Genomic DNA, 15,100 nt, shown 5'->3' with positions numbered 1-15,100 from the left:
CCTTGAGATTAGCTGTCCTGTACTGAAGTGCCATATATATAGCTCTCCTGCCATTTAGGAGCAGCTCCCCTTATCTTTCTCTTTTGTAATTGACATTTTGTATATATATATTTCCCATTTTATTGTTAGTTCCTACAGTTTTTATAATTTGCTTTGTAATTTACTGAGATTTTAAAATAAATATGTAGGAGAAGTTATGCCAAGTTAAAAATCAGACTCATATGAGTTACATAGTATATGAGTATATATACGTGTGCATGTTTACACACACACACACTTTTGTATATATAAACATATACATATATATATATAATTATATGCATACATATATATCACAGAATCACAGGACTGGAAAAAAAAGCCTTAAGAGAATATTTGGTCATTCTTCCTAGACTCTAGATAGACAAACCTAAAACATCTCAAACCGATGAAAATCTAACCTACCTTTTTTAGAAAACCACCTTCTTAGCCCTGTCTAGTATTTAACAACCCCCCTGGTTTAAGTTAATTTCCCATCCAAGTCATGTCCCTCATACTGTCAATTTAATTTTATTTTTACTTCCCCTTCTTTAGTCCTCAGAGGAAATGGAGAACAGCTGGTCATCACTGTCTGTGTAAAAAGATCCATGCTATACTTGCAAATTGTTATTTGTTTTCCCTCAGCTTTCTCTGTTCCAGACCTTTAACTTTTCTTGGACATCTCATTTTCCAACCCTTTAATTACCTTTGCTGCTTTCTCCATGTTCTTGACATCTCTTTTCAGCTTTGGAGGCAATAACTAGGTGCTGTTTTACAAAGGGTCAGCCCACTGCAAAGCATAATGGATTGTTCTGCAGTCCCTGAATATTGCTGAGCCGAACGCATAGCTACCAAACAAACCTCAAGCTTTAGAAGCAAATTATAATGAAATTGTGAGTAACAATAAAATAAATTTCAATTACATATGCTCCATATTTATAGTACTTTTAAATTAGGCTGTTAAAATGGAATCACTAGGATAAATTCATTAGCCTTCATCTGTCAGGTCAAATAGTCAAGAGAACCTGATACATCTTTGTGTAGATACATTTATTTTAGAAATAAATATTTCTTAAAAATCAAAGAAAATGTTGTTCTTATTATTTCCCTGGTCTAAGGTATGAACATGACATTTAAGTATTTTGCTAAATTTTAGTAGAGATATCACATGGGCAAAAACTTTTCTATATATGTTTTCTTTTTTTAAAAATTATTATATTTTCCTCATTTATATGTAGATATGAATTTAAATAGAACTACAAATGACCACATAACAAAAACCTAAAGAAGGAAGAAAACTAATATACTAGCTGTGAGAAAAAGTCTTTAATCTTAAGAGTTATCTTTTAATTACATGTAGATATAATTTTTAATGATAATTTTCTGACATTTTTGGGATCCATGTTCTCTCCCTCCCTCCTTCTCCTGTCTCTCCGAAATGACAGACTATTAATATTTTCAAAGGCATTTTGATCATTTAGCTTGGGAAGAAGCAAAATGCAATAATTTATAACAAAAACTTTTTTCTTTTTTCAATTAAAAACATTTTAAATTTATTTAGAGTATTTTCCCATGGTTACATGATTTATGTTCTCTCCCTCCACTGTTCCCTCCCCATGCTCAGAGATGACAAGCAATTCCACTGGGTTATACATGTATTATTGCTCAAAACCCATTTCCATATTCTTCCTATTTGTAATATAGTGATCTTTTAAAACCCAAACCCCCAATCATATACCCATAGAATCACATGATAGATCATACGTACCACAAATACTCTTGATGACCATATTGTCTTAGGAAAGAATCTACCTGGCTGCTCTCAGAATTATAACGATTCAATGAAATGACTTTTGCAGTCTCCAAGTAACAATGAGTACAAAATTCATGGTTCTGAGCACGGATCTCAAATGTGCCCTAATGATGAAAACATGGACCATATAATCCAGCTATCACTGCTCACTTAATGCTTCTTAGCAAAGCATACTAGGAGAAAGGAATATCTTCTTTGGGGCTGACTTTGAAAATGCAGTTCTATAAAATGTAACATCAGAGTTTCTCTCCATTTGTTTAATCTTCAAAATACCTAACTGAGTGTTCTGTCCACAGAGAACTCGAGAAAGATTGCTATCAGATGATCTCTCTACAGGTTCATGAAAAGCACCGTTGCATGGCTCTCTGGGTGGCTATGGCCCTAACATACTTTCTGTGATTGGCTTGGTCAAACAGATAAATAGAATGGCAGTAGTAATAAGGCGTGCTCTCACCAAACCGTCCAATTTTTCCAAAATATAATGAACTTTCTCTCCTAGTAGATTTGTAATGGAACACAGTAGAGTTAACCTAATTGTCCTTTTCATTCAGGTACGTGTCTGACCAAAGGAAAGAAAAAGAGTTTTTCTTTTCATCATACCTATAGATATGTGGTTGATTAGCAGGACACAAAGTATTGAATATTAGAACAAAATGTTCAACAACTGCTATAACCATGCCATATTATATTTATATATTACATATTCTCATACAATATGTGCTTATAGAAAATGCCTAATACAGGGCAAACAATAAATACTTCTTGATTGACTCGACTCTTTATTTTCCGTAAATTATTTAATTAGCATACATTTTGTTGTTGTTATTGAATTGTTTCAGTAGTATCTGACTCTTTGTGACCCCATCTAGGGTTTTCTTGGCCAAAGACATAGGAGTGATTTGCCATTACTTTTTCCAGCTTATTATACAGATGAGGAAATTGAGGCAAATGTTGCTCAAGTGTATGAGGCCAAAATTGAATTTACAAAGATGAGTGTTCTTGATTTCAGGTTTGGGACTCTATCCACTGTGCCATCTAGCTGCCTCAGCATATATTTACATAGTCTTTTATGGTTAATAAAACACTTTATATGAGTTTTGTTATCAATTTCAATGACAACACTGTGAGGTTAATGTTGTAAGTTTTATTATCTTTATTTTACAGATGAGGAAACTGGAAACCAGAAAGGTTAACAGATTTTTCTGAAAGTAACACATCAAAGAAATGTCAGAGTTAGACCTGGAACTCAGGTCTTTTGACCCAAAACTTTGTCATATCTAGACGAACTCTCCATAGTTCCCTGAATCAAAAACTAAAGAAGGAACTCTTCAGGAAAACCTTCCTCTTAAAAAAAACCTGAAGAATTCTTTGCTTCGATTTCCTTACATATCCTTGAAAATATACAGAACCAAATTAGAATTCTGCCATACAGGACTGGTAAGCCATAGACTATTCTTTAAATACACATGTCAATTATGTGAATGAAAAAAATGAAGCAAAATAGAATTTAACTAAGGAAAAGATCAACTTACTTGTTCATTTTTGGTCAGTCTCGTTTTGTTATGAATGTCTGATGTAACCAAGTTGAATCCATGTTTCTCTGACAAGATCCTTAAAAGTAAGACTACAGTACGACTCCCACACTTTCCAACTCTATTATATACCACTTGGCTTGGGAAAGGAAGAACCTGGGAAGAAAACAAGAAAGGAGTTAATATAGAAAAAAAAAAACTGAGAATGGGCTTTGTGTTTTCATCAGATTCACAGTAACAGTTTTGGTAAGTCAGGAGGCAATACTGTTGAGTCTATTTATATTATCCAAGAAAATGTTATAGAGGATAAAAATGCATGTGTGTATGTCATTTCTGTCATGTTTTCTCATGTGTGTATATGCTGTTATTATTGCTGTTGTTTCAGTCATCTATGACTCTTTGTGATCCCTTTTGGGGTTTTCTTGGCAAAGATATTGGAGTGGTTTGTCATTCCTTCTCAAGCTCATTTTACAGATTAGGAAACTGAGGCAAACAATTAAATGACTTGCCCAGGTACATTTTCTCTACATATACATATGTTTAAACTCATTTAAGCATACATGTATTTATATTAGACTGGCAATTTTTTATTAAATTTCTTACACTGGTCATGAATTTCTTCATGAGTTCTTCAGCAAGGAGGGATTCAATGTGGAAATGCATGATTTAGTGATTATAATTTTGGTAGGTTAAGAAGTTATATTGGAAGTGTTCATTACCAGATTTAAATCTTTCCATATTCCTCACGAAACTCTGCCTGTTCCCTAACCTCCATTCAGTAATAAATAATCTACTTCAATTCTAAGAGCTCAGCCTGGAGGAAATTTTATAGAAGGAAGCAGCTGGCTAGGTCTCATCCAAAGGATCACTTTTCTTCTCTATTCACTCTGTCTCCAACTTTGTATTGTCCCTCATTACACCTATCTTGATTACTACAATAGCCTTCCAATGGCTCTTCCTGCTTTAATTTTCTTTCTCCTCTCATTTGCTTTTTGTACTGGTGCCAGAATCATTTTTCTTCTACACAGATTTGGTCATGATGAGTGTTTGGAATGTTCTTCTTTTTCCTCTCTATTCACTGAATTCCTTTTCATCCTTTAAAGTACAAGTCAAATCACTTCCATGAAAACCTTGACTATCTGTAACTCTCTTGATAATAACCTTGCCTCTCCAATCACTTATGAAACATTTTTTGGAAACTTTCAATGGAACATTGTGTATTATCTATCATATGCTGTATATGTGTCATATCCCCCCTACTAAACTACAAGCCCTTTGAAGTCTTTAGAGCTGGGTGGTACAGTAGACATAGTGCTGGGTCTTAAGTCAAGAAGGTCTGAGTTCGAAGCTGACCTCAGACACTTATTAAAAGAGTAGCCCTGGGCAAGTCACTTAATTTATGTCTCAATTTCCTCATCTATAAATTGGAGATTATAATAGCACCTACTGCCCAGAATTGCTGTAAGGATCAAACAAGATAGTATTTGTAAAGTTTTTGTTACATGATAGGTGCCAAATAGATGTCTTTCTTTATCTAAATTTTATATCTTCCACAGTTTCAAACATTCTGTTATGAAAAAGGTACACATTTTTTATGTACATAATAGGTACAGAGTGGTAATTGAATAAATGACTAACTGAATAATGATGACATCTTAGAAACTGGGCTGAATTTTGAATGAGTACTTAGGTTCCAATTCCATTCTGCCACCTACATGACTTTGAGCAAATTACATAAACTCTCAGGACCACAGTTTCTGATGACCTTTAGTCACTTCTAGTTATGAATCAATGAGCTGAGCTTATCTCCACTGATAGGCCAGAGACTAAAAATATGGAAAATATAGAAATATATAATAAACTATAAAAAACATAATTTAATAATGTACATTTTGGAAAGTCAGTTAACATTTGCCTCTCCTCAGAATGCTTAAAGTAAGACTCATACTTCCTTGACTAAATAGCTGAGTCTCACAATTTTTGGTACTTGTTGGTGGTACAAAGATTTGCTTGGTTCTTTGATGTATTCTTATTTGTGTCAGATTTGTTTAAATCACTCATATGGCAATAGATCATATTCAGTATTATCAGTGCATTCAATCTCTGGAGTGATACAGGACCACCTCAATGTGGTTCATGCCTACTCAAAAAGACTGGTCTAACTCCACAAAGGAAAAAGCAAATGGAGGAACTGTACCTTTTACCCAGATTATGCCATAAAGTAAAGTAGACTGTTACTTGAGTTAGTCCATTAGGGAAGGGAAAAAGAAGGAAAAGGAATACACAGTTATTAAGCTTCTATCATGTGCCAGTTCATGTGCTAAATATTTTTACCAATATTTTCTCCTTTGATCTTCAGAACAACCCTGGAAGGTCAGTGCTATTATTATTCCCATTTTATGGTTAAAGAACCTGAAGCAGATAGATATTAAGTGATTTGCCCACAGGGTCTCATAATAAATGTTGAATCCTGAATTTGAACTGATATCTAGCTTTGACTCTAGCTTTGGTGCTCTATGTGTTAGTGTGTGTGTGCGTGTGTGCGTGCGTGTGTGTGTGTGTGTGTGTACATATGTATGTCTGAATATGCATTCGCAAAGCATTGTAAAGGGATAATGGGCAGGCTCCAAATTGAACTGAATGAAGAAAACAGGTTGAATTGTTTAGGACTTAGAAAAGCACATGAATATTTTTGCCTATGGCTTAAGAACATACAAAGCAATGACCTCTTTCCAGGTATATGATATATGGTTTCTCATCAAGTGAGCTGCTAATATGAATACAATACTTGCAGTCCCAAGATAGTCTAACTCTTCTCTTTGAATGTTACATAGGTAAACTGAATTAATTCTTTCTACTTTGGAATAGTAATTAATGAAAAGAAGGAAAGAATTTATCAAATCTTTATGTATTAAGTCAATAATAAAACTACCACTTGCATGAGCATTTTATTCTTAGATATTATATGTTCACTTATATACTGAAATAAATAACAAAATCATTTAGATGCTTTACTTAGAAAATATAAGTGAAAAAGTCAATTTCTTCTAAATTAACTGTGAAATTCTTATAGTAGCAGAATTTAATTCTTAATTATTTAGATCAGTGATGGGCAAACTTTTTAAAGAGAGGACAAAGGAAAGGCAATGCTCATCTGTCAGTCTGTTTCTAAGGCAACTCTTTCGAAGTTTCATTGTATTTGTCAGATTAGGAATAATGTCTCACAGCCGGATAGAACATTTCAGCCCCACCCCCACCCCCCGAATCTGGCCCACAGGCCATAGTTTGCCCATCACTGATTTAGATAATTGCTTCAAATCCTATTGTCTTTTGCTGGTGAACAGAGATGTTATTGATCACTTAACAGGAGTTTCTTAATTTAAAGAAGCTACTAATCATAAAACACTCAAGTGATCCTCATTTAATTAAAATAGGATTTTTTTTTGTTTTGGATAGTTATGAACATTTGCTCCTTAAGCATATGCTTCTAAGTGCACAAATTCCTGCACCAGCCCTTCTTTGATGTACTACAAAATTATAGCTATAAAGTAGGATGAAAAACCATAAATACGCAGAAAACTAATCTCAAATTAGATAACACTAATGCAAAGTAAATTGAACATAAGAAGGGCTTGGGTTTGCATTATGATTTTAAGCCATATGACTTTGGGCAAGTCACTGAGTCTCTCTAGGCTTCAACAGTAAAACTGTAATAATAATTCCTGTATCACCTATGTGTACAATTGAGAGGATGGAATTAGGTCATATAAATAAAAGAATTTTATATGCATAAATGTCATTTACTATTATTATTTGTAACTTTTTTCAAAATAGTAGCATAGATTTAGAGTTAGGAGGGATCTTAAAGGTCATCTAGTTCAACTCCCATTCATAGATGAGAAAACTGAGGCTAAGTATGCAACCAAGTCAGGTCTCAAATGTAAGTCATCCCACGCTGAAGTCATTTTCTTTCCATTGTATCAGACTTTATCCCCTTAGATCCTGACATAATTTAAAATCCATTTTCATTCAAATACTAATATATGCTCAGATCATTCATCTGAATAAAGAATAAACAACACACATATATGACATGACTATAAAACAATGTGATTAGTTTTCATGGGTGGTTACAGAAACCAATTTTATTACCTTATAGTTGCCCCTCATACCTTGTCATGAATATCATTACACAAATAAGCCTTCTACAAATTACCATTGAAATGTTTCAATTTTGTCAAAAAGATACATATTATGAGCAAAAAAAAAATCAGCAAATTATCCAACTTAAATCTATGTGGCAGTTTTGAATAATGCATTGAAGATGTTTAGAAACTTAGAAACTCATAGAATTTTATTGCTAGAATGGATATATGAGCCCTCTTTAGGTAGGACATATATTATTTTGCTTTAGATACCACCCTTTTTAATCTTCTTCATCTTCCACTTGGCATTGCCTCCTTGGCTGGAAGGACAAAACTCATAAAGTATGATATTCTTTCTTAGTCTGGCACATTTCTCTTCCGGATCTGAAATTATTCACTTGTTTCTGTTTACTGCTAATATCTATTTGAATTCCCCTTTTAACCTTTATCATTAGTGAATGGGGGAACATTTTTAATTCCCTCACATAGGGAAATATTCAATCATTTTTTTCTTTGTTGAGCTAATCAAATCATAGTGAATGTTTACATTGAATTGGATTGAATCCTACCATCCAGTTCAGAGTTACCTTTTACTCTCCCATTAGAGAGCTCTACAATGAGTAACATCCCGGTTAAATATGTAACAAAAAGGCCTCATTTTCTACTAGTAAGTGATATTCTCAGTTATAACAAGTACAGTATTTCAGAGTGGATCCTTGGATGCTCTTATTCTTAAAGGAAAGGAAAGCAGAAAAATATACTCTCTGCCATTCACCGCATCTAGTGAAAGTAAAGTGGACAGCTCTCTTGGGAGTTATTTTAAACTTCTCCCATTGGAATAGAAAATTTTAAAAGGGGAATCTGGTTGTTGCAAAATGTATATAAAACCCCAAATTTGCTTCCAATTTTTGTTCAAGACACAGTACCCATCCTTAACGTTTCTGAAAAGATGAAACATTTCCCAAGGTCAGGCTAGAAATTCTCTTCTTTATCCGTCACTTGTCAAAAGATAGGTAGAAACTTCAACCCTAAAATTCCAATCATGGTCAGCTTATAGCCTTCTGATGTTCATTCACTATCCACTGTTAGCAACACCTCCCATAACCCTTTCCCATCCCTTCTTTAGAGGAGTACATACATTTTCCTTCCAACCAGATGATTCTTCATTCTTGGCAATGATAGCTAAGTGAGCATTGTGTCTGTTGTTTTCATCTTATGGACAATTTGTAAAATCCAAGGGTCTTTGAAGTATATGAACAACATGTTTTTATGTTAGCTGTCTTGTAATTCCTGCATATGTCACAACCCCCTTGAAGCTTAAGAATTATGTCTCTGTAGTATGCCAAATAAATAGAGGACTTTACAAACTCATGGCAACTAAAAAAAAAGTATAACCAGATATTATCTCCATTCCAGTGGTCTCTTCCTAGTTTGAAAGGGATAAGATTTCTCAAGACTTTCCTAAAGAAAATCCCATATGACCTGAATCAAAATTTCCCTAATGTATGACTTCAACTTTTCTTAGGGTGGATGATATTAAAGGATTTGACTACTTCTAAGCCTCTCTACTATATGTCACTAAAGGACTCAAACTTTTTGTATAGACTAGTCTCTTGCCTAAAGGCTTGAAATTGATGGAAATGGTGGATTGAAATGGTGAAAGATGAAAAAGAAAATGGGGGAAATGAGGAAGAATACTGCCAATAAGTCAGCCTACCACTATCCTTCTTGCAGTTTACCATGTGAAATGATGAGATAGCTAAAGGGGCATGCTGGTAACTACTGATCTTTGATTAATTGATTTGATATTTGTGATCAGTCAAAAATTTGGTATTTGTGATCAGTTCAGGATCCCTCATATATTTTGTTTTATACTAGGTATGACAATATATTAAAATAAACTGTTTAATTAGAATGGTTAGAGCATAGGGTATTCCAGGATGTTGAAATTTTTTTTTAAACCCTTACCTTCCGTCTTGGAGTCAATACTGTGTATTGGCTCCAAGGCAGAAGAGTGGTAAGGGTAGGCAATGGTGGTCAAATGACTTGCCCAGGGTCACACAGCTAGGAAGTGTCTAAGGCCAGATTTGAACCTAGGACCTCCTGTCTTTAGGCCTGGCTCTCAATTCACTGGAGCTACCCAGCTGCCCCCTGGATGTTGAAATTTGAATTGCCATTGCATACTAACAATTCCCTGATCCTCCTATTTATATGTGAATAACCATTTTACAAGGAATTAAATGACCCAATTGAACCAGGACAATAAATATTCATTAAGCACCTATAATGTGGAAGGTATTATGCTAAACACTGGGGAAATATAGAAAAAGACAAAAACTGGATCTACTTTCAAACATATGCTTGATATTAAGATCATACTAGACAAGAAATAATTTCATGGAATAGCACTTTCTTGATCTTGGGCAAGTCATATAATTCATCTGGGTCTCAGGTTGCTTACTATAAAATGAAGGGTTTGTACTAGGTAATCTCTCGGTCTCTTCTATTTTTAAAACAAGGCTCCTATGATTTCAAGAATGTTTTATTTGATGATTCTGAATGAATTTTGTGATGCCGAAGAGTATACCTCTTGGTCATCATTATAAAAGAGGTAGGGTGGTAGGGAGGAAATAGACTGGAATTAGAAGTAAGGAGCTCTGCTTTTTAGTATTAACTCTGTCATTACCTGGCCGAAACTTTGACAAGTGTCTTTTCACCTTTTAGGTTTTTATTTTTCACCTTGCCTGTAAAAAATTAGGGAGATGAATTCACTTACTAAAGATCCTTCTTGTCCTCAAAACCCGTGACTCTAAGATGAAGCTTCAAAACATTTGCATATTTTAAAATGTTTCTCCATGTGGTGCCTTGTAACTTTATTTAATTTCATTCCATTTTAGGGGATCTAATATCCATATCACCATAATGTGAGGCAACTTTATTATACCATTCCCAGAGAAGTAATATCCAGCTTAGGATAACAGAATCTGCATACAAAGAATCTGCTTTCACAATGAGCCAGGAATCATTTTGAGGATGTGATGATTAAGCTATGGTTGTTGGAAATTCTAAGACACTCAACAGAAAATAACTTCTAGATTCATTTAAGATTAAATTCCCACATGACCTGGGGAGATTATGAAAAAATAGATGGATTCGTTAAAACTTCCAACTTAAATGAAAAGGAAAATCATGTGAACTGGAGAATAGTGGCAAAAATAGTAAGACTTGAAGTCATGTCCTCTTGACTTAAGGCCAACTTTTTATTTATGTTGCCTCTCACATAGTCATAGAAATGCCCTTATCCTTTTCCTATAAAATATTTCTACCAGATTCTCAACTTTAGAATTTCTGGATCTGTAATTGTTTTTGTATTTTTGGGTTTTTTACTTAAAGATACAGGACTATAAATTAAATTGGGGTAGAAATTATCTAAAAAAAAGTTTCAGTGGTAATTATCTCACAGTTCTTACAGAAATTTATATATATTTAAAAATCAGAAACAAAATAAGATACAACAAAAATTAAATCCATTAATTAAATTAAATTCATTCACTCAATGAACATTTTATTAAATGCCTACTAGGTGAAAGGCTCTATGTTAAGTGCTAGGGATATAGAATATAGATATAGATATAGTTCTTGCCCTCAAGGAGCTTACATTCTCCTAAAGGTAGAGAATATCATTTCCAGCAACATACTGACAGAACTTGAAGTTTCAATTGGTTTGGTGCCTAGAATGTCAAAAGTCATGATATTTTCAAGTCAGGAAAACTTGATTTATGGGCTACATATGTCCAACACATACTGTCTGTACATAAGCAGAACTGGAGGGAGTAACTGAAGTTGGAGATGCTCGACCATCCCAAAGGACTATTTCAAAGTGTTTGTGCGTGACTTAGTCTTCATTTCTTTTAATCTGGCAACCAAACACTGAACATATGCCTGGCAGGCTGTAGCAGATCTACTGTAAATCCCTTTAACCTTCTTTATTGCTCTTACAAAAAGAAAGAAATGGAGAAAACCTGTTATGGCTTTGGCACTGTCGATCTCTACTACTAAATCTTGGGGTCAGACCTCAGATGTGGCACTGAGGACACAATATATATTCTCTAAATTCAGAATTCACATTAGGTTCCAGGGGATGTGGATCTCTTAGAGTAAAATTCTGATGCTTCCTTTTGGACAATGATGTAAAGACCCATTTAACTACTTCACTGACCTCCCAAAATGCAGCTATTATACCAAAAAGAGGAAGTGTGGAATCTCTAATAAGGTTAGTATAAGTATAGGACTAAGTCAGTCAATAAACAGTTGGCACAGTGGGTAGAGCACTGGGCTTAGAATTAGGAAGGAATCTTCATGAGTTCAAATATGGCCTCAGACATTTATAAACAGCATGACCCTAGGGAAGTCACTTAATTCTGTTTGCCTCAATTTCCTCATCTATACAATGACCACTCCAGTATCTTTGCCAAGAAAATCCAATGGAGTCACAAAGAATAAAAAACCTCTTAACAACAACAAATATGCCAGAGACTGCTAAATGCTGGGGATACAAAGAAAGATAAAAAAAAAAAAACAGTTCCTGCTCTCAAAGTGCTCACTGTCTAATGGGGGAGTTATACAAACAAATATGTATAATCAAGTTATCCAGATAAATTGGATATAATGAACAGAGGGAGAACATAAGAATTGAGGGGTATTGGTAGAAGTAAGTCAATAAACATTTGTTAATCTTATTTTGTGTGGTAGGTACTGTGCTAAGCATTTTATAAATATTTTCTCATTTGATCCTCAAAACAACTCTGTGAGTTAGATGCTATTATGATTCCCATTTTACAGTTGAGAAAACTGAGAGAGGATAAATGACTTGCCCAGGGTAATACGACTTGTAAATGTCTGAGACTATATTTGAACTCAGGTCTTCTTGATTCCTGCAGGTACAGAGTTCTATCTACTGTATTACACAATTGCCTGAAAGGGCATATTTTTTATTGGGACTTGATGGAAGCATTTTCAATTAATTCTAAGTATGAATCAGAAATGTTTATTGGGCTAAATCAATTCAACTGGCCACTGTGAATGAAACTGACTATTGGAAATTCTGGTAATTGCTAACAGGAAATATTTCCTATTAGCATTCTGGGAGATTCTAGGGAAAGGATTATAGAACTATGATTTCATTAAGGAAACTCTCAAAATAGGAACTCTTTTCTTCTATGGGGATCAGCAGTATATCAATATCTCATAACTGTAGAAGATGTTTTTGTAGCTTTGAGAGATTAAGTGATTTGTCCAAAGCTATATATCTAGTATAAAAGTATCCACGGCAAGACTTGAAGCCCAGTGCTCCTAACTTGAAGTTAACCCTTTACCTATCTCTAATAGTCATAGAAATGCCCCAATCTTTTATCTATAACATTTTCCCACCAGGTTCTTAACTTCATATTTACTGGATCTATAATTGTTTTTACATGTTTGCATTTTTACTTAAATTTTACAAATTAAATTGGAGTAAGTAAGTAGTGTAGAAGATAGAGCACTGGGTCTGGAGTCAGGAAAACTCATCTTTCTGAGTTCAAATCTGGTCTTAAACACTTATTGGCTGTGAGACCCCAGGCAAGTCACTTAACCTTGTATGTCTTCATTTCTTCATCTGTAAAATGAACCGGAAAAGGAATGGCTAATCAGTCCAGTATATTTGCCAAGAAAACCTCATTTGGGGTCATGAAGAGTTATATATGATTGAAAACAACTGAAGAACAACAAAATCAAATTAAATGTGCCTGGATTTCTATGTAGGGCAATTTTTTCCTTTCCTTTTAAGTCTGCTCTAGAAGTGAAGGGTCTTAAGTCAAAGCATTTCCTTTTCCGAAGCTATCCTACTCAACAATTTATATTCCTTCAGCGCAACTCAAAGTAGATTTGTTATAATGCTAATGGAAGATAAGTGTTGATTATTGATTGGTAGCTTCATAATTTAGAGGGGGCGATGTATGTATAGGCAGTCCATTCATGGCTTCCATTACTCCTTCTGAACCATTTCTTTTACAGTCATTGATGCAATACAGTTGGCTGTTGTTTATTTTTAAGCTATCAGTTGACGCCATTACCTGTATCGTAACAACAGCCTTCTCTCCTAATAACGATCAAGGCAAGTTTCCAAGACTATCCAAATGATATATGGCTAAATCTGCAGTGTCAATTTATAGCTACCTTCTCTCCTATATACAATGCTATGGATACAAGAAAAGTCAGGGTGGAAAGGAGGAAGGGAACAAATATTGCCAAAATGATTTTTATGTGCCTGGTACTTTGCTAAGTGCTTTCCCAATACATAATCTAGTGATCACCTCATCTAACCCCCCTCATCTCAGAGAAGGAGAAATAGAGCCCAGAGAACGGAAATGACTTGTCCTATGCCACACAGTTATCAGGAAACAGAACCAGGACTAGAATCCAAGTCTTCTGGTACAAAGACCAGTGGTACATTACATTCTACCAGGTTACCAGCCCCAAGTTTCCCAAACATTCTGATTTGAGTTTACCAGTAACTATTAACACTCTATTCTTTTACCACATAAATCAGGCTTTGTAGTAAGTATTTGGGATATTCTGCCTTTGTATTATCTCCCTGTTTGCCATGTTCTGTGTGAGGGATGTAGAGATATCCTACCAAATAAAACATTTCTTTGGACTTGGTTTCAGACTCCTAGGGCAATATCAGGTACACTGTATATACTCCATAAATGTTTGTCAGTTCATAAATGAATACCAAAATGGGTCTCCCCTTCATGAATGAGAGGATACCAAGCGATTGAGAAACAGAAAAGCTTCCAGAATTGTGTCTCATGCAGTTGCCTGTGCCTTCTTACAACCACAGCCCCAGCTGTGATGGCAGCTGCTTGAAGTCCTGGGAGCATGACCTTAAGGATCATTCTGAGTTCCTTTCATTGCCATCAACCCATCCATCCATCATAACTTTCCGTCCTTGTGAGCAAAGAACTGCTGCAGTCAAAGCTGTAGAGACACATGTAGATTTTGTTTTTACCCACACTCATTCTTTTGGGACTGCCATAAGCAGAGCTGTATCCTTGAAGCAAGGATGAATGGTCCAAGGATGAACCAGGTGTGTGAGGAAGGAGAGGGAGGGGAATGTTGGAGGGCCAGAGGGAGAAAAAGAAAACACTTCCTATGCATTTAAATGTGCTAGAAACATAACTGACAAGATATCCATGGGTTAGATTTACTTATGTATGTATTCCTAAGTGATTTTAACAGTCGTGTTAAACAATATAAAAATACACACACATTTGTATATGTGTGTATACTTTTGAAATGGAAAATATGGCACAGAAATATTTGGAGGATTTTTTTAAAGCATATCTTCTGGGACAGCTAGGTGGCTTAGTGGATTAGGAGCCAGACCTAGAGATTGGAGATCCTAGATTCAAATCTGGCCTCAGACACTTCCTAGCTCTGTGATCCTGGGCAAGTCACTTAAACCCCAATGCCTAGTCCTTACCACGCTTCTGCCTTGTAGCCAATACACAATATTGATTCTAAGATGAAGGTTAAGGGTATAGAAGGAA

At 34.9% G+C, this 15,100-nt stretch overlaps 1 protein-coding gene across 1 annotated transcript in view; it reads right to left on the bottom strand.

The window, feature by feature from the left end:
- The window catches only part of UST (uronyl 2-sulfotransferase), a 402,158-nt gene that overhangs the window by 170,097 nt on the left and 216,961 nt on the right, over window positions 1-15,100 (bottom strand). The window contains exon 3 of the mRNA XM_044671645.1: window positions 3,364-3,519. Coding sequence (XP_044527580.1) covers window positions 3,364-3,519 — 156 coding nt within the window. The remainder of the gene's footprint in view (window positions 1-3,363; window positions 3,520-15,100) is intronic.

Source organism: Gracilinanus agilis, chromosome 4 (genome assembly GCF_016433145.1).
Source record: "Gracilinanus agilis isolate LMUSP501 chromosome 4, AgileGrace, whole genome shotgun sequence".
Lineage (NCBI taxonomy): Eukaryota > Metazoa > Chordata > Mammalia > Didelphimorphia > Didelphidae > Gracilinanus > Gracilinanus agilis.
The sequence above is the reverse complement of the archived record's forward strand: the minus strand, read 5'-3'. Positions and strand labels throughout refer to the sequence as shown.